Genomic DNA, 26,940 nt, shown 5'->3' with positions numbered 1-26,940 from the left:
TCCCATTGTAATCTCCTTTGTTTAAACACAAAACACTAGTATTTGATTTTACTTTCTCACCCTCCACCTGTATTTTAAATTGCACCATATTGTGATCGCTCCTTCCGAGAGGATCCCTAACTATGAGATCATGAATCAATCCTGTCTCATTACACAGGACAAGATCTAGGACTGCTTGTTCCCTCGTAGGTTCCATTACATACTGTTCTAGGAAACTATCGCGGATACATTCTATAAACTCCTCCTCAAGGTTGCCTTGACCGACCTGGTTAAACCAATCGACATGTAGATTAAAATCCCCCATGATAACTGCTGTACCATTTCTACATGCATCAGTTATTTCTTTGTTTATTGCCTGCCCCACCATAACGTTACTATTTGGTGGCCGATAGACTACTCCTATCAGTGACTTTTTCGCCTTACTATTCCTGATTTCCACCCAAATGGATTCAACCTTATCCTCCATAGCACCGATGTCATCCCTTACTATTGCCCGGATGTCATCCTTAAATAACAGAGCAACACCACCTCCCTTACCATCCACTCTGTCCTTCCGAATAGTTTGATACCCTCGGATATTTAACTCCCAGTCGTGACCATCCTTTAACCATGTTTCAGTAATGGCCACTAAATCATAGTCATTCACGATGATTTGCGCCATCAACTCATTTACTTTATTCCGAATACTACGAGCATTCAGGTAAAGTACACTTATGTTGTTTTTTTTTATACCTCTGTTCATCTCCAGTTTTATTCCTTTTAGTATTACTGGGCCTATTCACTGAGCTCCCCTCAGTCACTGTACGTGGTACTGTCGCCTTTTGATTTTTGACTATGTCTTCTCTGCCTTGCACTTTCCCCCTTACTTCCTTTTGCTTCTGTCCCTGTTTTACTACCTTCCAACTTCCTGCATCGGTTCCCATCCCCCTGCCACATTAGTTTAAACCCTCCCCAACAGCTCTAGCAAACACCCCCCCCCCCCCCCCCCCCCCCCCCCCCCCCCCAGGACATCAATTGTCGATCTGGTAATTGGAACAGGCAGTCGTCAGCTGCATTCTGGCTGGAAGGATTTGAGAGGATGTTATGAGAGGGAAAGAAGAAGTTCAGAACATGGGTAGTGAACTGGAGTAGTGCTCCCTCTTCTTGAATCTATAAAAGGAGAGGTTTGCAGTTACCTGGAGGGTCTCTTCTTCCTACTGGCAGTGGCCCTCTTTCAACCTCTGGACACAAAAGTGGCTTCCTCATTCGTTGTCGGTTACAATACAGTGTAGTCCTATTGTCCAAGAATTCTGATAAGCAATTATGAATGAGGCTTTTGCATGAGTCTGTAGACAGGCATCCAGCCGACCCTGAAACAAAATGAATGCATTCAAAATCGGAGATTAGTGGTTAGGGAGTGGGAAATGGAACTGCACACATTTCATGCCAGATAAAGCACAATGGTTCACACTGCTGCCTCAGTGTCAGGGACTCGGGTTCAATTCTGGCTTTGAGTGACTGTCCATTTTCCCTGTGTCTGCGTGGGTTTCCTCCGGGTGCTCCAGTTTCCTCCCACAGTTCAAAGATATGCGGGTTAAGTGGATTGCCATTGAACAATTGCTCTTTCGTATCCAGGGATTTGAAGGTTTGGTTATTGGGATAGGGCGGGTTGGACGGGGGGAGTGGACAATGGTGGAGTGCTTATTCGAAGGGTCGGTGCAAACCAGATGGGCCGAAAGGCCTCTTTCTGCACTGTGGGGATTCTATGATTCGAAACCACTCTGTTCCTGTCTAGAAACAGGGCTGTACACTCACCTTCAGATTAATTTGCCAAATTTCTGTGACATATTCTTGTTCCTGAAATTCACATAAGTTTCTTATCGTAAAAGGATTTTGAGGGAAAGAGGAATTATGCTCATCTTTGATTTTGGTATTTATTTCCCCCTGGAATATAGATGTTGGTAGCATGAGTGAGTCTTCAACAGTCAATTCAAGTGTGCCCTCAAGGCATTCCACACAAACCAAAGAGGAAGTACTTGCTCTAAGGAAGAAAACAGTAGCCCTTGCCAGTGCTCATGTGGTTGAGTTTCTACCGCCCAGGCCCAAGCCAGATGACCAAAAGAATGAAACATCAACAGCAAAGTGTTTCCTCAAGGTTACTGGTATGACGTGTGCCTCTTGTGTTACAAATATTGAAAGTAATCTTCAAAAAGAAGAAGGTGAGTAATATTTAATGCTGCACTTGTATTAGTGATTCATACCAGTCAGTTTAAAATAGAATGTGTTGGTTATGGAGTGGAACCAGGTGGAAAGCTCTTCCAGAGAGCCAATAAATGGTCTTTTAGCACTGTATTCCATATGCTTCACCCGATGTCTATGTATGTTTTAACATTGTGTATTTATCATGTGTCCTATTATTTTTCATGCATGGAACGATCTGCCTGCATTGTGCACTGAACAATACTTTTCACTGCACCCCGGTACATATGACAATAAATTTAAATTAATCTAAATCTTCAGCACCATAAAGATTCTATACTTATGGAAACTTTTCTTTTGCATCTGAAGAAGAAACTAACATGCCAGGATTAAAGCGTATTTACCTCAAAATTCATGTTACACCTTTCACATTGTACTTCCCTTGGGGTAGATTTGGCAACTTTGGTTGTATTGTCACTGTCGGAGATTAATGGCTCGAGCTCCACTCCAGAATACAATTACATAATCTTGGGGAAATCCCAAGCACAGAGCTGATGGAGTGCTACATTGTCAAGTATGCTGTCTTTCAGGGCGGCATGGTGGCAAAGTGGTTAGCCCTGCTGCCTGTCAGCACCGAGGTCCCAGGATCGATCTCGGCCCTGATTCACTGTCCGTGTGGAGTTTGCACATTCTCCCCATGTCTGCGTGGGTTTCGCCCCCACAACCCAAAAAGATGTGCAGAGTAGGTGGATTGGCCACACTAAATTATCCCTTGATTGGAAAAAATAATAATTGGATACTCTAAATTTATAAAACAAAAATGTATGCTGTCTTTTGGCTGAGATATGTTGAGGCTCAGCAAAAGGTATAAGTGCATATCCTATGAGATTATTACAAGAAGAGCAATCACATTCTCCAAGCATCCTGATTAACAATTATCCCTCAAAGAATATCACCAAACAGGTTAGATTTCCTATATTTCATTGATGTTTGCTGGATTTTGGGCAAGTTAGTTGCCGTATTTACTTGCAAAGCAACATTATTTTGTAGGGGGATGCAATGGGTGTAGTGATACTGTCACGAGAATAGTAATCCAGAGACCCAGGGGAATGCCCTGGGGGCCCAGGTTCAAGAAGAAAACCGGAATTGAAAGTCTAATGATCAGGAAACCAATGTTGATTGTCAGTAAAAACCCAAATGGTTTGCTAATGTTCTTTAGGGAAGGAAATCTACCGTCCTTAACTGGTTTGGCCTACACGTGATTCCAGATGTTATTGACTCTGGACGGCACGGTGGTGCAGTGGTTAGCATAGCTGCCTCACAGTGCTGAGGACCTGGATTCGTTCCTGGCCCCAAGTCACTGTCCATGTGGAGTTTGCACATTCTCCCCATGTCTGCATGGGTCTCACCCCCACAACCCGAAATGATGTGGAGCGTATGTGGATTGACCACACTAAATTGCCCCATAATTTGAAAAAAAGAATTGGATACTTTAAATTTATTTTTTAAATAAGCAAAGTGATTGACTCTAAAATGTGCTCTGAAACTGCCTTAGTTTGTGAAGAAGAGAGCTTGCCATTTACTGTGAAGACATTTGCTGACAAAATTCTCACCAGTTTTAGAGCAGATTGCCCCTTAGTGTATCCAAAGATGTGCAGGTTAGGTTACGGGGATGAGGCAGGGCAGTGGGCCGAGGTAGGGTGCTCTTTCGGAGGTGTGGTGCAAACTCAATGGGTCGAATGGCCTCCTTCTGCACTATAGGGATTCTGTGGATTCTACATGTTGTATTATGCATAATGCTCTTGATAGAAAATAGAGCGGGAAACAGCAAGACGCTTCAGCCAATCAGATTGAAGAATCTTCATTAAGTCAAGCAGAGTCGTAACTAGGAATTATATTAGATCTAAATCATTTTATAGAGTAGGAGTTCTCAAACTGTGAATCGTTACCCTCCTGATGGGGTTTTTACAGCTCACATTTGGGGTTGTGAGCAACCCTTACTCCAAGCAGCAATGGCGAGTGTGGAGAGGAGACAGCCCAGCCTGCAGGCACTGGTGAGACTATTCTGTCAAATAGAACGAGGCGGACGGTGAGCCCAAGGTACTCTTTGACTTCAGAAATTATTTTTAGCAGTGAGTACCGAGCGGGCCTGGGATGTCCGTGCATCGACTTCACACAGACAATTGCAGAAACTGTGTCCAGAGTGTGGGATAAACTGGGAATTTGTGCAGTTGACCCAGTAAGGTGAATGATGGCTTCAGAATTTTCCATGTACCCGCTCCTGTCTGCTTGTTGTACAGGATCTTTCCTTCGGATAGGCACTCTGCTTTGCAAGGGGTGGGCTAAGAGGGACTGGGTGTGTGAATGAGGGGATGGGGTGGATAGGTTTGGAAAGAGGGATTCCTGAGTGATTGAGTAGAGAGATGGATGTTGGGAAAAGGGGCTGGGTTATTTGCTTAAGAGGGGGATTGGAAAGAGGGGCTGTTTTGCCTGTGAATGGGGAGGGTTGTGAAGGTGTATGTGTGCACAAGCTTGTGTGTGTATATGTGTTTGTGTATGTGTACGTGTGTGTGTGTGTGTTGTGTGTGGTGGGCGGGGAGCGAGGTGATTACAATTGTGTGTGTGGAGGGGAGGGGGTTTCATTGAGTTTTCTGTCACCAGGGCATATAGAGAGCTTGGCTGAAACGTACTCTCAAGTAAATAAAATAGCATTTTTACAAAGTACTTCAAAAACACATCTTCATAATTATATGATGTTGATGTATAATATATACATTTTAATTACATACTGTATGTTACTATGTTGCTTTATCGTTGATTTGTTTTAGATGGAGTCTCATTAATCTGCAACATTTAGAGGAGCACTTCAAATGCCGTAGCATACAGCACAAGATATTATAGACCAAGTGCTGGAAGATGGGATTAGAATAAATAGGTGCTTGATCACTGGCACAGGCACGATAGGTCAAAGGGCCTGTTTACGTGCTGTAATAATAATAATCTTTATTGTCACAGGTAGACTTACATTAACACTGCAATGAAGTTATTGTGAAAAGCCCCCAGTCGCCATATTCCGGCTCCTGGTTGGGTACACAGAGGGAGAATTCAGAATGTCCAAATTAGTTACCTAACAACAGGTCTTTTGGGACTTGTGGGAGGAAGCCGGAGCACCTGAGGAAACCCACGCAGACACGGGGAGAACGTGCAGACTCCATACAGACAGTGACCCACGCTGGGAATCGAACCTGAGACGGTGGCGCTGTGAAGCAACAGCGCTACCCACTGTGCTACCATGGGTGCTCTATGGGTGCGATTAAACCACCACGTTGCAGCTGCTGCGGATCTGGGTGCAGCGATTAAATAGCGGGAAAGGCCAAAATGAAGACACAATCCGGGTGTGAATTCCGGATCATGCCCAAATATGGCGAGCATAGCATCAGCCCTCATTTGCAATCATTTCCAACTCATTGGCGAGATTGAAGTGAATGCGACAGCCTCCTGGGAAGTAATCGGCTTCCCAGCTGAAATCATGCAGGCATTGTTTAGTACTTCTTGCGCAATGTCTGCTGAGGGAAACTGAGAAGGTGAGTAGTCATTTCCATTTTTGGGCATGCAGCTCAAGGGCACCATGAGGGGATCCCTCAGGGGGTCCGGCTTGGTTGTGGGGCTAAAGCGTTTCAGGTCTGGGGTTTCTCCTGGGAGGGGAGGGGGGGTGCTTTTTGTCTCTGAGGCCTTCAAGCAATCTTTAGTAGTTAGCCATAATGGGCAACTACAGCTGCTGCCTGTCTGTCCTACCAAACACTTCTAGGCCAAAGCTGTGTGCTTGGTTATATGCTGAAAGTCACTGTAACTCACTTTGACTGTGAGGAGCCTCTAGCTTCACAGCTGAAGACTATTGCTTTTTAAAAAATAAATCTAGAGTACCCAATCATTCTTTTCCAATTAAGGGGCAATTTAGTGTGGCAATCCCGCTACCTTGCACATCTTTTAGGTTGTGGGGGTGAGATCCAAGCAGACAAGGGAGAATGTGCAAATTCCGCACAGACAGTGACCAGGAGCCGGGATCGAACCTGGGTCCTCAGCTCTGTGAGGCAACAATGCTAACCACTGCAAGCCAAAAGCTATTGCGAATGAGGAATTGGCCTTGTTAGTTATGAGAGTACTTCACAGCTGCAGGTTGTGTTTGGTGCTCATTCCCGCTTGTGGCTGTCAATGCCTGGAGGCTGCTGTTGCTGTTTCCTTGTTCTTTAGTAGCTGGAAAAAAGGACAATTTTTTCTAAGATACCTGGGTCCTGGAACACCGGGCTCAGGAGGATGTATGAGTCCAGAAGGCAATCTGGTTTGAAGCGAGAAGATACTGTGGGCCCTGGTGTGCAAATTTGATCCAAATGGGCCACTTGATGACGCCGTTGAAGAAATGCTTTTGCACATTGCTGATGCTTTTGTGAGTGCTGCATGTAACTGGCATGTCACTGCGGGTTAAACATGCTGGAAGTCAAGGATGTTCAACTGCATTTGAGTCAGAATCATAGAATTTACAGTGCAGAAAGAGGCCATTCGGCCCATCGAGTCTGCACCCGCCCTTGGAAAGCCGGCGCCAGTGGAATATCTGGATGCCAGGATTCGGTTCTGGTGGCCCTGGTAACGGCGCCGTGGCCGCTCCCTCCTACGGGTATACCACGAGTCAGGTGGCGGCGGCTACCCTCAAGATTTGGGGGCAGTGGAGGCGACATAGGGGAGAAGTGGGGAGCTCGATGGAGGCTCCGTTAAGGGGGAACCATCGGTTCGTCCCGGGGAACATTGATGGGGGATTCTAGGGTTGGCACAGAGCGGGCATCAGACAGCTGAGGGACCTGTTCATTGATGGGAGGTTTGCGAGCCTGGGGGAGTTGGAGGAGAAATTTGGGCTCCCCCCGGGGAACATGTTCAGGTATCTGCAGGTAAAGGCGTTTGCTAGGTGGCAGGTGGAGGGATTCCCTTCGCTTCCCGCGAGGGGGGTGAGCGATAGGGTGCTTTCGGGGGTCTGGGTCGGAGAGGGGAAGATATCTGATATCTACATGGTAATGCAGGAGGTGGAGGAGGCGTCAGTAGGGGAGCTGAAAGCTAAGTGGGAGGGGGAACTGGGGGAACAGATCGAAGACGGGACATGGGCTGATGCCCTGGAGAGGGTTAATTCTTCCTCCTCATGTGCGCGGCTTAGCCTCATCCAGTTCAAGGTGCTGCACCGAGCCCACATGTCCGGGTCTAGGATGAGTAGGTTCTTTGGGGGAGAAGACAGGTGTGTCAGGTGTTCGGGGAGTCCAGCGAACCATGCCCATATGTTCTGGGCGTGCCCGGCACTGGAGGAGTTCTGGAAGGGGGTGGCGAGGACGGTGTTGAAGGTGGTAGGATCCAGGGTCAAGCCAGGCTGGGGACTCACGATGTTTGGGGTTGGGGTGGAGCTGGGAGTGCAGGAGGCGAAAGAGGCCGGTGTGCTGGCCTTTGCGTCCCTAGTAGCCCGGCGGAGGATCTTGCTACAATGGAAGGATGCGAGGCCCCCAAGCGTGGAGACCTGGATCAATGACATGGCAGGTTTCATTAAGCTAGAGAAGGTCAAATTCGCCCTGAGAGAGTCGGTACAAGGGTGCTTTAGGCGGTGGCAACCTTTCCTCGACTTTCTGGCTCAACGATAGGGTACTGGGACAGCAGCAGCAGCAACACGGAGGGTTTGTTTATTTAATTTAAATTTATTTTTAAGTTCTCTTGTTGTTCACTGGGTTTGGGAGGGTGGGGGGGGGGGGCTGTGATGCATGCGTTGATACGGTCTTGGGGGTGTTACAGTTATTATGGGGTTATTTTGTTGCATTTCATTGTTTGTTATATTTTCTGTAAAAAATCCCAATAAAAATTATTTGGTTAAAAGGATTTGGTTCTGGTGAGATTGGGCCGTATGGAGGGCCTGCACTTCTACGGTTCCTGGACAGAGAATGGCACTGAGAAAGTGGAACTAGTCACACATTGATGGGCAGATCATTTCCACGACAAAGTTCTGTACATAGAACATAGAACGATACAGCGCAGTACAGGCCCTTCGGCCCACGATGTTGCAACGACATGGGAAGTCAAAAACTAAAGGCCATCTAACCTACACTATGCCATTATCATCCATATGCTTATCCAATAAACTTTTTAATGCCCTCAATGTTGGCGAGTTCACTACTGTTGCAGGTAGGGCATTCCACGGCCTCACCACTCTTTGTGTAAAAAACCTACCTCTGACGTCTGTCCTGTATCTATTACCCCTCAATTTAAGGCTATGTCCCCTCGTGTTAGCCACCTCCATCCGCGGGAGAAGGATCTCACTGTCCACCCTATCTAACCCTCTGATCATTTTGTATGCCTCTATTAAGTCACCTCTTAATAGAGGCATACAAAATGATGGCACATTCTCAGGCTTATCCTCCATTTGTGTTGAGGGACCGGCGAGGGGTGATACCGTGGGCGGGATTCTCCGTCCCACCAGCCGGCCAATGGGGTTTCCCATTGTCGGCAGCCCCACGCCGTTGGGAAATCCCCGGGCGTTGGTGCGCTGCCTGCGCAATGGAGAATCCCGACAGCGGAACCCCATGTGTTTTTTTCTTTTTGAAAATGTGCTGCCATAGCTTTGTATTGGTGCCAATATGGAATGGTGATGCTTCCTTGTTGTTTAATGGTTAATGTGACTTGTGCAATGTTATGTAGTTGATTTTCAACCCTTTGTTACTGTTGACCGTTTAATAAACAAAATATTTTCAAGTGGCTTCCGGTGGGTACATGTGCCATGTCTCAGACGATGATTAATGCATCGCATTTCAATCAAACTTTGAAGCCTGAATAGTTTACCTGAACTCTAGAAGTGTCAGCACCATAGAGGCAGCAGCCAATAATCAAATGCTCAAGAGTTCGGCTACAGTACAGGGGATATCCTTGTGACCATAGGTTAAATGTATGGATCAAGAGAGGAGACATAGGGTAAGTGCGTGGATCAGGGAGGGCATCTGAACACGGTGTCACTACTGTTCCTGGTAGGGGTCTGGGGTCTAGGGGCTCCTGCTGTGGCCGGGAGTGAATGTGCAGTGCAAAGTTTTCCAGTACAACTGGCTCGGTGGATAGCACTCTGAGAAAAGGTGGAACACATAAGGGTGGGGGAGGCTTGGGGGAATTTGTGGGTCCCAGAGTGGAAGCCCTAACTGATTGTCTGTCTCTCTCCGTCTCTAACTCCTGACAGATATAACAATATGGCTGATACTGTCAGTCCCGCAGAGGCTGCCCGCGAGGTGCTGGTAGCAGCCTAGGCAGGCAGATGCCTGAGAAGGCGGCAGAGGCTGGAGGTGGCACCTCATGTGTGAGGGGCAGCCTCACACCCGGCCGCTCATCAGGCTGAGGAAGAACCCAGAGGTGTACAGGCGTTGTTGGTCTTTCGAGGGGATGAGGGATAGCCCGTGCAGCAAGAGACTCTGTCTCAACAAAGAGTCAGTGCAGCACCTGTGCCACATCCTTATGAACTTGCCACCCTGTGGAGGAGGACACCTGCTTCCGGTGGCAGTAAATGTCACCACATCCCTGAACACCTTTGCAACTGGTTCATTCTAGGGCTTGAGCAGGAACTTGTGTGGCATTTCCCAAGCTACAGCTCACCTGTATGCCCGGGAATCAGAGTTTATCAACTTTGGGCCAGGCCCACCAAGATGCCTGGGCTGCAGGATTCCCTGCCATCGCCAAGATGCTCCAGGTCCAGCGGGTAATTGCTGGCACGCATGTCGCATTGAGCGCACCGGGGCATCAGAAGGGGTTCCACTCCCTGAATGTTCAACTAATAGATCATAGAATTTACAGTGCAGAAGGAGGCTATTCGGCCCATCGAGTCTGCACCGGCTCTTGGAAAGAGCACCCTACCCAAGCCCACACCCCCACCCAACACGAAGGGCAATCCACCTAACCTGCACATCTTTGGACTGTGGGCGGAAACCGGAGCACCCGGAGGAAACCCACGCACACACGGGGAGAACGTGCAGACTCCGCGCAGACAGTGACCCAAGCCAGGAATCGAACCTGGGACCCTGGAGCTGTGAAACTGTGAACTCGTATGCAACCACTACCTCCGGACCATGCATGAGTAGTACTACACTCTGTATGTTTCACCCGATTCCTGTCTATGCATTTACATTGTGTATTTATGTATGTCCCATGTTTTTTTAAAGTGTAGGGCAATCTGTCTGGACTGTATGCAGAACAATACTTTTCACTGTACCTTGGTACACGTGACAATAAATCAAATCAAATCAAATGTGTATGCACACTTCCCAGTGAATATGCATGACAGCTAGAGCCTGGGACACTTGGAGATGTCTGGTGTCTCCAAACCCAGGATGATGGGTTGGCTCTTGGGTGATATGGGGTAACCGCTGAGATCCTGCTGTTGACACTAGTACGGAGGCTGGAGACTGAGGCGGAGACCCGATACAACGAGGCCCATGCTGCCACCTGTGCTCTCATTGAGCAGTGCAGTGGACTGCTCCAAATGCAGTACACTCCCCAGTGGGTCTCCCGCATTGTGGTAGGTTGCTGTTCCCTTCACAACCTGGCACAGCAACGGGGCGTCATGGAGGAGGAGGAGGAGCAGCATGTTGCCTCCTCCTCCTCTGAGGAGGCGAACCAGAAGAGGTGGAGTATTAGCCCTGGGTGGAGCCAGAGTATCGAGGACAGGCGGCGGTAAGGGTCCGGCATGCCCAGATGACCAGAGAGGTCCTCCTCATTCCATCCTTTCCTCAAGTCCCCGCTCCGCCCCATTCCCCTCCTTGCCAGCCAATGCACCCTCCCTCAATCCCTCCTTCCTCCATTCCCTGCTCCCCAATCCCTTCATTCCCCACAATTCCGCCTTCCCCAAATCCCCCCCTTCACCCCATTCCCCTCCTTCCTTCCCACCCATTTCCCTCCTTCCTTCACCCCCCATTCCCTGATTTCCCCCCCCTCCCCCCGGACTATCATGTTCCACTCTCCACGGGCCTGTGTTGGCACTGCCAGCGGGTCACTACAAGGCAGGAGAATGATGATCACTTGCTGTGAGGAAATCTCTGGTGCTCCTCAGTTTATGTCTGATACCTGTCTGACTCCTGTCTTTCAGCGGACGCGTGCTCACGCCCATCCTCTGAATGGGGTCTGAATCAGGAATGTTTGATCTTGGACCACTGTGCCCGGGGGGAGCTGAGGGCAATAGAAGTGCAGAGAGGTTTGCTGTGAAGATGAACGTGATAAAGGCTTCACATGTATCAAGCGTGACATGTTTGAATTGTGAACATTTGACATTTCCATTACCCCGAGCTACAGATAGTGGCCACGAGCCCCACCCCCACCCCACCCCCGCCCAATCAGTGATCCTCTCTCTTCTTGACCCTTCGTGGTCTACCGCTACGTCTCGGTGTGTCCCCAGAATGCACATCATAAGTGGAGGCAGCCTGCTGCTTTCATGCTCTGTGCCCTTTGATACCCCATCAGAGAGGAGGAAGTGATGAAGGCCACCCTGGAGCCTGCCACCAAGGAGACAACAGGGTCTCCAGTCCTTTTGAATCCACCCCTCCAGGTGACGTCAAGATTCAAAAGTAACACGAGGCAAGAGGAAGCAGCTGATTGGGTCAGGTAAATATTTATTACTTTTATTGTCTACATAGCGGCAGCTGCTCACGGACCCGGCCCGCGAAATAGTCCCCATTTCAGCTGGACCCCCCCCCACACAGTGCCCTGAGCCCCGAATAATGTCCCCCCACTGCCCGCAGATTGGCCCTCCGTCAACTGTGGCGGCGCTGGACTGAGTCCACAGCCACCACGCCGAGTTCCCGATGGGTGAGACCAGACATGTCCCACGTTGTCGGGAACTTGGCCGGTTGGGACGGAGCATTGGGGGCGCGCCTCAGGCAATGCCCTGAGGCCGTCGATACGTGGCGCGGCATATTCGCTTTGGAAATGGCGAAGCATCACCGCCCCCGATTTGGTCGGGAACTCGGATTCTCCGGCCGAATGCGATTTCGCCGTCAGCGACCGAAGAATCCAGCCCATTAACTCCGATGATATGGTGCTGGTTTCTCCGCCTGAGGATGCTCCGTTTTGCCGGCAACCCAGGGGTTTCCCGACGGCGTGGGCCTGCCCCACAATGGGAAACCCCATTGATCAGCAGGTGTAACGGAGCATCCCGCCGGTGGCGTTAAATAGAAATGTGACGTGGCGGGGCGGAGAATCCAGCCCGTGGAATCTGTATAGATAGAGCTGAGAAATACCAAGGGGCAAAATCGTTAGTGGGGATTGTATATAGACCTCAAACTGTCGTGGTGATGTTGGGGATGGCATTAAGCAGGTAATTAAAGACTTTAATTTACACATAGATTACAAATCAAATTTGTAACAATACTGTAGAGGAGAAATTCCTCTACATAGTTCATTCTGGGACTAGGAACCTGGATCTAAATAAAGGAAACTATGATGGAATGAGGCATGAGTTGGTTATGATGTTGAAGATAGTATTAGGTCCAAGGAAGAGGCATACAAATTGGCTAGGACCCCAGTATTAATGCCTCTTTAGAGCTGGTTTACCTCACTGGGCTAAATCTCTGGCTTTTAAAGCAGACCAAGCAGGCCAGCAGCACGGTTCGATTCCCGTACCAGCCTCCCCGGACAGGCGCCGGAATGTGGCGACTAGGGGCTTTTCACAGTAACTTCATTGAAGCCTACTCGTGACAATAAGCGATTTTCATTTTTCATTTTCATAAGGTTGTTGTGGTTTTCTGAAGGCTAGAATTGACTTCAGTGTGAGTCGTAGCCAGTCATGGCTTTGGTCAGTATAACGCTTTATCCATTATACACTATTTTTTAATTATAAAGTATCCAGGAAGATATAGATATTTATAAATTTTCTCTCGCGTCTTCTTGGCCTGACACCAGTAATCATGAACAGGATGTAAATCTTAACAATGAAAGGACTTGGTTTCATACATTTTTACATAAATCATATGTCACATTCATGAATAGAAAAAGTTTGTCAGACTCCTTTTTTGGTTTGTTTTATTTTCCAACCATATTTCTATAAATTGCAGAATAATATTTCTAATATATCTCTTGGATTTTAGGTATATATTCAGTTCTGGTCGCACTCATGGCTGGTAAGGCAGAAGTCAAATATAATCCAAACATCATCCAGCCTGCTGGAATTGCAGAATTGATCAAAGATTTAGGCTACAGAGCTACTGTTGTAGAAAATGATGTGTCTTCAGCTGGAGAGTTGGAGTTTATTGTAAGTATATTTCATGTTATGAATTATTTGCAACTATTCTGAGCAGTGGTGGCAGCCTTCCATCTTGTTCATTGATGGTTTGCACCATGATGGTCAACTCTTTGTTAAGTATCACCTTGTGAGGCTCAGGACCATAACATCGAGGAGCAGAATTAGACCATTTGGGCCATTGAGTCTGCTCTGCCATTCGATCATGGCTGATATGTTCCTCATCCCCATTCCCCTGCCTTCTCCCCATAATCTCAGATCCCCTTATTAATCATGAACACCAGATTTGTGCTTGAGATGCTGTTACCCGCAGGGCTACAGACCAAGAGTTGGAAGGTGGAATTAGATCGAATAGTTATTTCTTAGAACATAAGAACTAAGAGGAGGAGTAGGCAGTTTAGCCTCTCGAGCTTGCTCCGCTGTTCAATATGTTCCAGACTGATCTCATCATGGCCTCAAATCCAGCGTCCTGCCTCCGTAACCATTCAACCCATTACTAATTAAACATCTGTCTAACACCCCCTTAAATTTACTCTGTCCCAGCATCCACCGCACTCTAGGGTAGCGAATTCCACAGGTTCATGACCCTTTGGGAGAAGTAATTTCAACTCATCTCTGTTTCCCTTACCCTGAGACTATGACCTCTCATTCCAGAATGCCCCACAAGAAGAAGCATCCTCTTCATGTCTACTTTATCCATACCTTTTATCATCTTATATACTTCAAATTGAGTTCCCTTCAGTCTTCTAAATTCTATAGAGTACAGGCCTAAACTCCTCAATCTTTCTTCATATGAGAGATTATCTGACCTGGCAGCCTCTGCTACATTTTGTGCAGTGTAAAACAGTGGGATGAGTAGGTACACAATTCTGTGGGCCCTCTTCATGGGCAGCTGAGCCTTTTGTCTCGGCTCTCCTCTTCCAGTGCCCTTCCAAACAGTCAGCCTCCTGAAGTGATGGCAGTCGGTGACTATCTCCCCGTTGTCAGTGTCAATGTCCACCATCTTCATACCTCGCCTGATGGTGTCTCGGTAGTGGAGGTATGGACGTCCAGAAGGTTGTGATCTAGCGGTCGGTTATTATTATTATCCTGGGGCAATGCCCTTCCTCCGACACAGGAAGGGAAATTTGTGCTGATGTTTTAGGAATTTCAGTTTCCCATACTTGAGAAGTTCAGGGGGTATAGCATCAGCAGCTGAGGTTTACCCATGGCAAGCGGGTATTCTGAACAATCGCAATTCCGTTTGTGGTGAAATACCACAATGCTTAAAACCAATGTCACAATTACTGATCTTCGTGAATAGGCACATGATTTAATTGCCTTGTACGATTGATGGAAGTCTGTCGCTTTCTTACTGAAACATGTCTGATGCTTAACAACTGAGAATGGTAACCCTGTTATGAAACAGAATGTTTTATAAATAAGTAATTTATAATTCATATTACTGCACCTTCTTTGCAATTTGTTTTAATGGATCAATTGAATTGACTTATTGTGTGCTTGAGCAATCCTTTTGAAGGAGATGCCAGTGAGTTCAAACTGTGCATAGGATTAAAATTCCATCTACAAACATTAACATTAATGGGATTTGTTGGCCTAGATTAATTCCAAATAATGATATGAAACATTGCTTGTGCTGTCTGAATGAGGTCACAACAGCAGTGTCTTCATTTGTATAGACTTTTATAAACTGGCAAGATAGTTAGTGATAGTGCTGAGATTCTTTCCTGCTCTTGACTGATTATCTTAGTGATTTAGTTCCCATGCTTTAATCCTGAATAGTAAGAAGACTTACAACACCAGGTTAATGTCCAACAGGTTTGTTTCAAACACTAGCTTTCGGAGCACTGCTCCTTCCTCAGGTGAATGATCACCTGAGGAAGGAGCAGTGCTCCAAAAGCTTGTGTTTGAAACAAACCTGTTGGACGTTAACCTGGTGTTGTAAGACTTCTTACTGTGCTCACCCCAGTCCAACGCCGGCATCCCCACATCTTAATCCTGAATGTGTAATTAACAATGTAAGCATTGTCTTTCTCATGCAAAGATGTTCCTAATCCTTACAACACAATTTTGTTTCTTTAGATTACAGGAATGACCTGTGCCTCTTGTGTTCACAATATTGAATCAAAGTTAATCAAAGTCAATGGCATCTTGTATGTGTCAGTAGCCCTCGCCACCAACAAGGCGCACATTAAATTGGATCCAGAGGTACTGGGCCCACGTGATATCATCAGAATGATTGAGGTATGTTGAAAAGTGAAACACAGCAGTTGCTGGAAATCTGAAATAAAGACAGAAAAAGATGAACATACTCCATAAATTAGACAGCATCGAGAAACAATGGGTGAGATCTTCTGGTCCCGCCGCTGTCAATGGGATTTTCCATTGACTCCATCCCACGCTACCGGGAAACCCGTGGCGTGGGTGTGCCATCGGCAGAACCAGAAGGTCACGCCCAATGACTTTTCATCAAAATTGAAAAATAGTCAAAGTTACGGTAGGTTTTAACCAAGTGCAGATGCAGATGAGGTGGAATAAACAAAAGGAAAGCTTGGATAAAATGGAAGAGATTAAATGACGGCAGAGTTGATGATGCAAGATATGTTCAATCCTGAACAGCTGAAAGTAATCACAGGATGATTTGTTCATGTCTTAAAATTCAATGCTTTTGTTGATTGTCTTTCTGAATCTGTAAAGCAAATTAATTTTGACTGGACGAGTAGAACAATATGGGAATGCACTGAGCTGCAATTAAGACATAATTAGAACAGCCTCTTCTCTCACCCCATTCGTTTTTTTCACATTTAAAAATAAATTATTTATTTTTTTAATATAAATTGGTACCCAATTACTTTTTTCCAATTAAGGGACAATTTAGCGTGGCCAATCCACCTACCCTGCACATTTTTGGGTTGTGGGGTGAGACCCACGCAGACACAGGAGAATGTGCAAACTCCATTTGAATTCTAATTGCTTTCTCACCTCTTTTCATTTGTGCCATCTTAAAACCACATGTAGTTTCTTTTCTAATGGAACATTCTTATTTTTTGTGAGGAATTGCATGGGGAAATTAATATCTTGCCACACTCGCTATATTACAATAAATGAAAATCTGTAAATTATTATTCATAGATTTAAATTAATTTAATCTCTTGTGGAAGATGTATAGTCATAGATAAACCTTTTCCATTCTCTGCCATTGATTGCACTTCACTGTTTATTTACTAAGTATAATTTCCATTATAGGATCTTGGCTTTCATGCTGCTTTAGCCAAAAGAGATACAGCAGTACATAACCTGGACCATGAAGAGGAAATAAAACAGTAAGTCTATCAATATTTTTAATAGAAGTAGCAAACATTGGTTTTTATGCAAAATAATCATATTTATGTTTTTCTCTGTGTTAGGTGGAAGAGGTCCTTCTTGTTCAGCCTTCTTTTTGGCATCCCTGTCCTTGCACTAATGATATATATGGTAGTGATGGATAACAAGCACAGTGGCTCAATTCCTCTTCAACAAAACATTATTCCAGGTTTATCAATTCTGAATCTGGTATTCTTTATTTTGTGTACTCCTGTTCAGGTGAGTACACACCAGGAAAAACTTTATTTAAAATGCAGAATATAATATCAAATAATTTTGCTGTAGTACTGGTACAAAGTGTAATCATGTTGAATCTAAATTAACATGTTGAGCATTATTATTAACATTAAATTAACATTAGGGTGTCAACTGTGGCTTAATTGGTAGCACTCTCACCTCTTGAGCTACAAGGTTCTGGGTTCAAGTGTCATCCCATGGCTTGAGCACAAAGACCAAGGTGGACATGCCAGTGCAGTACTGAGGGTGTGCTGTACTGCCTGAGGCACAGTATCTCAGGTGAGATGTCAAGCCGAGGCCCTACCTGCATGCTCAGGTGGATGTGAAAGATCCCATGGCACTGTTTTGAAAAAGAGCAGGGGAGATTACCCCTGGTGTTCTGGCCAGTATTTGTTCCTCAATCAACATCCTAAAACAGATTATTTGGTAATCACCACATTGTTTTTTGTGGGAGTTTGTTTTTGCGTACATTGGCTGACATGTTTCCTACATTATCACTGTGACATCACTTAAAGTACTTAATTGGCTCTAAAGTGCTTTGAGATATCTGGTAGTTGTGAAAGTGCTATATGAATGCAGTTTAAAAAAAAATTGTAGTGTATGCCAGGGCCAACTTAGTTGTTCAAAATTGACTTTTTAAACTGGATTAATAGCAAAATATCCCTGTTTTGTAAGTGATCTTAAATTCCAGTTCACCTGCCCTGTAGCTGCTCTAGTGGAACTGTGGTAAAATAGCACAAGTTGATTTGGGGCGTGGGATGTTACTAGCTTTCTTTTCGTTTATATGTATTTTGTTCAAATGCTGAGAATGAGAGTATCACAGGGGCAAATTAACATCCTATCAACCAGTGTGTAACTGAACATTTGGAATGAACAGGTCATGTACAGCTTACTACTGTTGTCCATCTCATTAATGCAATCACTTTATGAAGGTGTATATTGATCAAAGAAGATAATTGAAATTTTTCTCTTGAGCTCCCAGGCTCTAAGATATTAGTTAATATTACAATTTACATTATTCAGCACTTAACAATGACCTCTCTCTGATCCCAGCAGTACAGGAACCTATGTGTGTTAGAAATCTTCTGTAATTAATGTTACGCATTTAAGCTTGTTCCAGACCAAATGTCATTCAGTTCATTTTGTTTCATTTTTAAGATTAAGGGCCAATTTAGCGTGGCCAATTCCAACAACCCTACACATCTTTAGGCTGTGGGGGTGAAACACACATAGACAGGGGGAGAATGTGTAAAGTCCACAAGGCCAGTGACCTGAGACTGGTATCGAACCTGAGTCCTCGGCGTCGTGAGGCAGCAGTGCTAACCACTGCGCCACTGTGCAGCCTTAGGTCTGTTTTTAAACATGTTTATTAGCAGACCATTAAGTACTCAAAAGGAGTGTAGTCAAAATGCCCTTCTGATGTGTGAGCATGGTTGCATATACAAGCTTTTTATCAAGAGGCAACATGTTTCAGGCTGCTGTTTGGTCACGCACATGAATTGATTGGTGGGAACATTGGTGATTATTGTTATTGTTTCTCCATAGTCATTTGAATCTTATTTAAATTAAACAACTTTCTTGCATCTGGATAAAATGTTATGCTCTACTCGGAAAATGCTATCTAAGGAGTGCAGCCTGGGTTTGATAAGCTGCTACGTTAGAGACTATGACGAAGATTATGGCATATAGAATTAAGGTGAATGGCACCACTAGAATAGGGAGATGATCAGAAGAAAAACAAACAAAAGGAAGTTCCTCAGACTTGGAAGATGCGATGAACTGACTTTTTTTATTTGTAAAAGAACCGGACTTAGGAATTGATGAACAAGATTAAATTTGTAAGTGACACCAAAGTGTGGTAAATTCTTACAAGGAATGTGCAGTAAAACAGAGATAGACTGACAGGTGCCAGATAGAGTTCAACTTTGGAAAATAATAGAGAAATGGAGTACAAATTAAATGATCTTTGAAGATGACAGTGCTCCAGTATTTATATATACCAATAGCGTATCTTTAAAAGGGAAATAATATTTGCTGGATCTAGAGAAAACAAGAAAATGTTCTAATTCTGTAGTTTTTATAAAACAAATGCTGCATGAAAATCTATACTTCAGTTCAGTGGGCATCAAAATTTACACTTTTCCAGTGATTAACAAATCCAAGTTTGTTTTAAAGAAATACATTTTATTCCAAATAGTCAATAAATCCAACAATCAACAAAAGATATAACCAAATTATAGTTTGTCGTTTTCCCCTTTTTCTACCCTTAACTCATGCAAACCCCCCCCCCCCCCCCCCCCAGCTCTATCCCCAGCTCCTCCTCCCATTTCTGTCTTATCTCCTCTACTTCTTCTCTCTTTCCATCAACCACCCATAAATATCCACAATCTTCCCTTCCCCCAACTTGCCCTGAGTTAGCATCTTATCCAGTGCAGTATACTTTAGCAGCTGCACCCACCCTGCCAAGGTTAGTGGCAGGGCTTCCCACCTCCTCAAACCCCTTTTATCCCCACTGCCAAACTGGCAAAGTTCAACATATGTATCATGGCCCAGTCATGGACCACCACAATTCCCAAACATCAAAAATATGTTTTGGCCAGCTTAAATGGCAAGGCTCCCAAATTAGCACTCTTCCCTGGCTGTTCACCAGGAATACCTCACTCTGCCACATTCAGTTTATATCCCGAGAAGGCCCCAAACTTCTCTGGTAGGTCCATTATTTTCTCCATACACTCCAGCCGGTTTGAAACATATAACAACAGATCATCTGATTACGATTATACCCTGTGCTCCCGACCCCACCTTTCAATGTCCTTCCACTCTCTCGACGCCCAGAGTGCAATAGCCAAAAGTTCAATAGCCAGTGCAAACAATAACAATCATCTATGTCTCATGCCTCAATGTAGCCTAAAACATCCAAAACTCATCATGTTCGTCCTCACGCTTGCTGATAAGGTACCTACGAAATAAACATTGGCCCAAAACCAAACCACCCCTGAATCTCAAACAGTTAACTTCATTCTACCCAGTCAAAAGCCTTCTCCGCATCCATTGCTAGAATACCTTCCGGCGCTTTACCCCTAGACGGAGACATTGCCATATGAAGCAGTCTCGTGATATTGCTCGACAACTGCCACCCCTTAACAAACCTGGCTGGCCCTCAGACTACCTCCGGCAAACACCCCTCCAGCCGCTTCACAAGCACCTTAACCAGTAGCTTCACATTGGTATGTAACAATGAGGTGGACCTATAAGACCCACACTCCACTGGGTCCTTATCCTTCTTTGGGATCAGCATGACCGGCAACTCCTCCTGCACCAACGAATCATTATACATCCCCAGGAGATGGGGCCCCAACTCTGCCGAAAACTGTTTATAAAATTCTACCGGAAAGCCATCCAGCCCCACACCTTCCCTGAATGCATCAATCCAATGCACTCCATTATCTTCTGCAATCCCAATGGCGCCTTCAATCCCTGTCCATTTCCTTTTTCCAAATCTGGGAATACCAACCCGTCTAAGAACTGCCCCATCTCCGCCTCCTCCCCTCAGGGCTCAGACCTACACAGTCCCCATTAGAAGGCCTTGAACGCCTCATTAATTTTCTCTGGCATCATCACCAGCTCTTCACCCCCATCCCTCACCTGTGCAGTCTCCCATGTGGCTGCCTGCTTCCACAGCTGATGGGCTAGCAGTGAACTGGCCTTCTCCCCAGACTCCTAAAACACTCCCCTTGAGCGACAAAGCTGACCCACTGCCTTCCCTGTCGTCATTAGATCAAAGTCCTTCTGCAGTTTCTTCCCTTCTGTTAACAACTCCCTAGTCGGGGCCACCGAGTACCATAGGCCCACTTCTACAATGGCATCCAGCAATCTCTGTTTCTCTGCCCTCTTGTCCGTGTCCCTTTGGGCCTTGTAGGATATAACCTATCCCTGGACCGCCGTCTTCAATGCTGCCCAAAACATGATGTGGAGATGTCGGCGTTAGACTGGGGTGGGCACAGTAAGAGGTTTTACAACATCAGGTTAAAGTCCAACAGGTTTGTTTGGAATCACTAGCTTTCGGAGCGCAGTTCCTTCATCGTGAAGGAGCTGCGCTCAGAAAGCTAGCGATTCCAAACAAACCTGTTGGACTTTAACCTGGTCCCAAAACATGGAGAGTGATACCACCCATTCCGGTTAACACCACATGGTCCTTTATCACCGAGGCCACCTCCTCGCAGAACTTCTTGCCCACCAGGAACGGCAAGCCAAACCTCCACGTGAGGCTCTGGGCTCGGCCCGTCTCTAACCTCGCATCCACATAATGATGGCACGTGGTCTGGCATCACAATTGCTGCATATTCTGCCCCCACAATCCCCGGGAGTATTGACTTCCCCACCACAAAAAAGTCTATTCAGGAGTGTATCCGATGTACATGGGAGAAGAAGGAAAACCCTCTCTCCCAGATGCCTATACTTCCACAGATCCCAATCTTGGCCATAAATAGCCCCAGCTCATTTACCATACCCATGGCCAATGACTTGGGGCTCGACCTAGTCATCCTGGGGTCTAACACGCAGTTAAAGTCATCCCCATTATCAGCTGATGTGAATCCAAGTCCAGGATGCATGCCAATGTCTTCTTAACAAATTCCATGTTACCCCAATTGAGCGCAGAAACATTCGCTAGTGCAGCTGCTGCCCCCGCCAAGACCCTGCTTACCATATCCAAGTTGTTGCTCACCATGGCTAAAAATGTTTTTGATTACTTAGTCTGACATAGAGCATTGCGACCACTGAGCCTTGCTCCATCGCTGGACCAGAGGATTTCATGTGGAAGTCAGTCGTCCTGGTTTGCAATGGTTGCCATTTTCTGGTGATTAAAATTAATGCCAATATTGGGCTATTTTATTTAACAAAAATAATAATCTTTATTGTCACAAGTAGGCTTACATTAACACTGCAATTAAGTTACTGTGAAAAGCTCCTAGTTGCCACATTCCAGCGCCTGTTCGGGTACACAGGGAGAATTAAGAATGTCCAATTAACCTAACAGCACATCTTTCGGGACTTGTGAGAGGAAACCGGAGCACCCAGAGGAAACCCACGCAGACTCCACACAGACAGTGACCCAAGCCGGGAATCGAACCTGGGACCCTGGAGCTGTGAAGCAACAGTGCTACTCACTGTGCTTCCGTGCTGCCCATAATTATTCAATTGTCTAAATAGTGATTTAAAAAGATGTAATTCAAGCAAAAAGATCTACTTGGCTTTAAGAAATACCTCTGGATGCTTGTGAGTTTCATACATAAAAAGATAAATTGCACAGCAGAAAATCCTAATATTTCAGTGTAAACTGAATCTGACAAGTGATGTGTGAAAATAAAAAGCTGCAGAAAGTTGTTTATTCACTTGATAGTAAGTGTACATATTTTTATTGCATGTACTTGATTGAATTGCCACAACTAATTCATATGTTTCTTTAAGTTTATCGGAGGTTGGTACTTTTACGTTCAAGCCTACAAATCCCTGAAGCACAGAACTGCCAATATGGATGTGCTCATTGTTCTGGCCACCACTATTGCATATTTATATTCCTGTGTGATACTTATTGTGGCTATTGCTGAAAAGGCAGAACAAAGTCCAATGACGTTTTTTGATACTCCGCCAATGCTGTTTGTCTTCATTGCCTTGGGGAGATGGCTGGAACACGTAGCAAAGGTAATAATTCACTTACACAGTTTATCAGGTAAAGTTACTTTCTATAAGAAAATGCTCCATAACTTTGGCTGAACATTTAATGCTAAGAGCAATCCTTCTCTTTTATCACCTGTTCACTTATTCTAGTTCGGAGAGACGGTTGTGTTGTAGTAATGTCACTGGGCAAGTAATCCAGAAGGTCAGGCTAATACTCAGGGGCACAGGGTTCAAATCCCACCACGGTAACTGGAGGAAATTAAATTCAATTAATAAATTTGGAATTGAAAGCTAGTCTCAGTAATGATGACCATGACAACTATCGCTTATTGTCATAAAAGCCAATCTGGTTCACGAATGTCCATTAGGGAAGGAAATCTACCATCCTTACCTGGTCTGGCCTACACTACACACCCACATGAATGTGGTTGGCTCTTAACTGCCCTCAGAAATGGTCCAGGAATCTACTCGGGTCAAGGGCAATTAGGGATGGACAACAAATGCTGGTCTTGCCAGAGATACCCACATCCCATGGCAGAATAAAGAATATAAAAAGTTACACATTTTTCTCCCCCCCCCCTCTCCATAGGGTCACAATGGGCGGGGTTCAGATTGCGACGTCTCACAAGATCGTGTTAGATCTCGCGAGAGATCTCCTGGCATCTATCTGTTGTGCCGCGACACCTTTTGAGCACGACGCGGCCGGTAGATAGCGCGCATAGTTTCATTACTGCTGGTAGCTAGTCTTTAGAAAGCCAAATAAATCTGATCTGGTGAGTAAGCATTAGCACGATACTGGGCTGTGGAAACTATCACATGTAGAGTGTTGTCAGTTTCTGTTCACACGGCTGTACCTTACAGCATGCATCACCATATCATAATAGAGAAGTGAACATTGGCTGATTTCTCCACTCCCTCAAACAAAGGCTTGTCAAGTTATAGCACCCAAATGCTGTCTTAACTTGGATCAGTTAATTGATCAATTACAATGGAAAACCTGGGACACTCTGGTCTCTATGACTACTACAGGTCATGCTGCTGGTCATCACTTTGAGAACCCGATTACTGTGTCAGTATTTGTTGAGACAAATTAGTGCAATGGTTCTTCCTGTCGACCCACCACCGCCTTTTTCCTCTACTTTGTATATTACAAGCATTTTTGGCAGAATGTAGTCCCTGTACACATGAGTTGGGAATGCCTGTGAGACAGGAATTCCAGCTGTTGTAGAGAGACAGTAATCTGGACACTGTCAGGTGTATTAGGTGCTAGACTGAAGTACGCTTGAGGAAGTGGAAGGGAAGGAAGTGAGATAATAATCTTTATTATTGTCACATTAACACTGCAATGAAGTGACTGTGAAAATCCCCTAGTCGCCACACTCCAGCGCCTGTTCCAGTACACTGAGGGAGAATTCAGAAAGTTCAATTCACCTAACAAGCACATCTTTCAAGACTTGTGGGAGGAAACCGGAGCACCCGGAAGAAACCCACGCAGACACGGGGAGAATGTGCAGACTCCACCCAGACAGTGACCCAATCCGGGAATTGAACCCAGGTCCCTGGCGCTGTGAAGCAACAATGTTAACCACTGTGCTACTATGCCGCCCAGATAATCTAGAGAGGGCAAGGGAATAGATGCTGCAGAGAAACAGGATTTTTTGTATTAATGGTTACATCAGAGTTCCTAATTTTTTGCGCAATACCTTTTGTTGCAGAGCAAGACTTCAGAAGCACTGTCTAAGTTGCTATCACTCCAGGCTACAGAGGCTACAGTCATAACATTAGGACCAGACAACTCAATACTGAGGTAATTGGCAAATTGCATTGAATCTATTGTCATGAGCACCAGTAAACCCGTTGAATGAAACTTCATGCAACAATCTAGTATGTTTATACTTACTTTCATTTTATTTTGCTGTTTTACACTTTTGTCTGTCTCTGATCCCCTGTCCTGTGAACATACCAGTGCATGATACAAACACTGACGTAGACCGTGGGCAACTTCATTCTGTTAATGGACATTAGTCACTAATTTCCATAATTATTCCCATCCCCGTTGGGCTGTAGTAAAATCACTAAACCTGAAAGTCTCTTCAGATATCTTTCTTACATCTCAGTCTTCTTCTCAGCACGGTCCGTCTTCACTGAACAGTGCTCTGTTTAACCTCAGACTTCTTGGAAAACTCTCTTCATTTCTCTAATTTCCTTAACTCGCTGCTCTTAAGATCTCTGCACTTGTTTTCTTAACCATTACCCCACGGTATGCTTTTCCTCCAGCAAAGTTGAGAGAGAATTGTTAGTTCTCTAGTCTTCTAAACCAACTGTTTCTAGCAGAGTTGTGAGAGCTGCCTTCTCACCCTCTACATATCTACAACTGTTCCGGTTTCCAGTTAAAAATAAGAACATAGGAAAGTGGCCTCCTGTTGCTAAGCAATGTCCCTGCTACTACTATTTAATATTCATGCATGTCGTAGCCCTCTCTAAGCATGTTGGAACTTAACCAATCCCCACACATACAAACAACTTTGTCCAACATGAACCTAACTACACGTTTTCACCTTCCAGGCATAAAAACATTAAATTAAATCTACTTAAAACCATACCATGTTTCTAATGTTTACCTGTACAAATATCGCACAGGAGGGGCGGCACAGTAGCACAGTGGTTGTCACTGTTGCTTTCCAGCGGCAGGGACACGGGTTCGATTCCTGGCTTGGGCCACTACCTGTGCGGAGTCTGCACGTTCTCCCCGTGTCTGCGTGGGTTTCCTCCGGGTGCTCTAGTTTTCTCCCACAGTCCCGAAAGACATGCTTGTTTGATGAATTGGACATTCTGAATTCTCCCTCAGTGTACCCGAACAGATGTCGAATGGCGAAGTGTGATGAATAGGGGATTTTCACAGTAACTTAATTGCAGTGTTAATGTAAGCCTACCTGTGACAATAAAGATTATTATTATTATTACTTCTGACACTAATAAAGTTTTATTATTATTATTAAATCCCTTAAAACTACCTTTGTTCTCTATCACTAAAGACTGATCTTAATTGAATTTCCTTGACTTAGAACATTTCAAACTACTCAATGTATTCATGTTGCATCTAATATCTACATTAATTTTATCAAGCCACTTAGCGTAAACCAACTTTCTGGCTTGATCAGTCAACGTGAAGCCAACATTTAGTTGATTTAACAGTTTGTCATATTTATCACATAATTCCCACAGTGCAGATGGAGGCCCTTCGGCCCATTGAGTCTGTCCTGACCCTCTGAAAGAGCAACCAATTCCCCACCCTATCCCCGTAACCCCACCTGGGGGCAATTTAGCATAGCCAGTCTATCTAACCTGCACATGTTTGGACTGTAGGAGGAAGTAATGAACTTTAAACATCCATGAATTAAAATTGTGGAAACGTATTTTGTGTCTGCTAGACTAGTGGAATAATTATTTATGTCCACCAACCAAAATGTTGATAGTATCCATAGAATTCTAGAATGGTTGCAACACGGAAGGAAACCATTGTGCCTTTGCCAACCCTCTGCAAGTGCAGTGCGGCTAGTCCCATTCGCCTGTCCATTCCTCATAGCACAGCTGATCCCAGTTGATGGGCTGGATTCTCCGATTTTGAGGCTATGTCCCCCATGCCGGCGTGGAATGGTGGCGTTTTAGGACAGAAAAAAATGGCGTAAAACGGCTGCCGATCCTCCGTTTGGCTGGGGGCTAGCATCAAAGCAGCGTAGAGCATCCGGCTCTAGCTGCCGATATGGCCTGGAGAATTGCCGCGCTGTGCAACATGGCGCCAGCTACTCGCGGACCAGCCTGCGAAATAATGCCCTCCCCTTTGGCCGGATCGCATGCCTTGGACCACCCCCTCAACAGTGCTCCCAGACCCTGGCAAAGTACCCCCTGCCCATGGATCAGCTCTCCCGCGACTGTAGCAGCACTGGATTGAGTCCGCAGCCGCCACGCCGAGTCCTGAGGCCATTGATACCGCTTTGGAGGGGGGCAGAGCATTGCAAAAGTGTCGCCGCTCCTGATTCGGTTGTGAATGGGGATTCTCCAGCCGATTGGTGAACACAATGTCGGCTTTGACGACTGGAGAATCCCGCCCGATTTTACTGCTGGGCAGTCAGCCTCCAGGGTGAAACCTGGCTGGATTGATCCTAACTTTTATTTTTTGTTTAGAGATTGGAGTC

At 45.4% G+C, this 26,940-nt stretch overlaps 1 protein-coding gene across 1 annotated transcript in view; it reads left to right on the top strand.

Annotated features, from left to right (window-relative positions):
* LOC119977551 (copper-transporting ATPase 2-like) overlaps nt 1-26,940 on the top strand; it is a 141,613-nt gene that overhangs the window by 47,289 nt on the left and 67,384 nt on the right. Inside the window, exons 3-9 of the mRNA XM_038818623.1 lie at nt 1,935-2,198; nt 13,314-13,477; nt 15,548-15,709; nt 16,712-16,788; nt 16,873-17,047; nt 22,535-22,768; nt 24,460-24,551. Of these exons, the coding sequence (XP_038674551.1) occupies nt 1,935-2,198; nt 13,314-13,477; nt 15,548-15,709; nt 16,712-16,788; nt 16,873-17,047; nt 22,535-22,768; nt 24,460-24,551 (1,168 nt within the window). The remainder of the gene's footprint in view (nt 1-1,934; nt 2,199-13,313; nt 13,478-15,547; nt 15,710-16,711; nt 16,789-16,872; nt 17,048-22,534; nt 22,769-24,459; nt 24,552-26,940) is intronic.

Source organism: Scyliorhinus canicula, chromosome 14 (genome assembly GCF_902713615.1).
Source record: "Scyliorhinus canicula chromosome 14, sScyCan1.1, whole genome shotgun sequence".
NCBI lineage: Eukaryota > Metazoa > Chordata > Chondrichthyes > Carcharhiniformes > Scyliorhinidae > Scyliorhinus > Scyliorhinus canicula.
The sequence above is the reverse complement of the archived record's forward strand: the minus strand, read 5'-3'. Positions and strand labels throughout refer to the sequence as shown.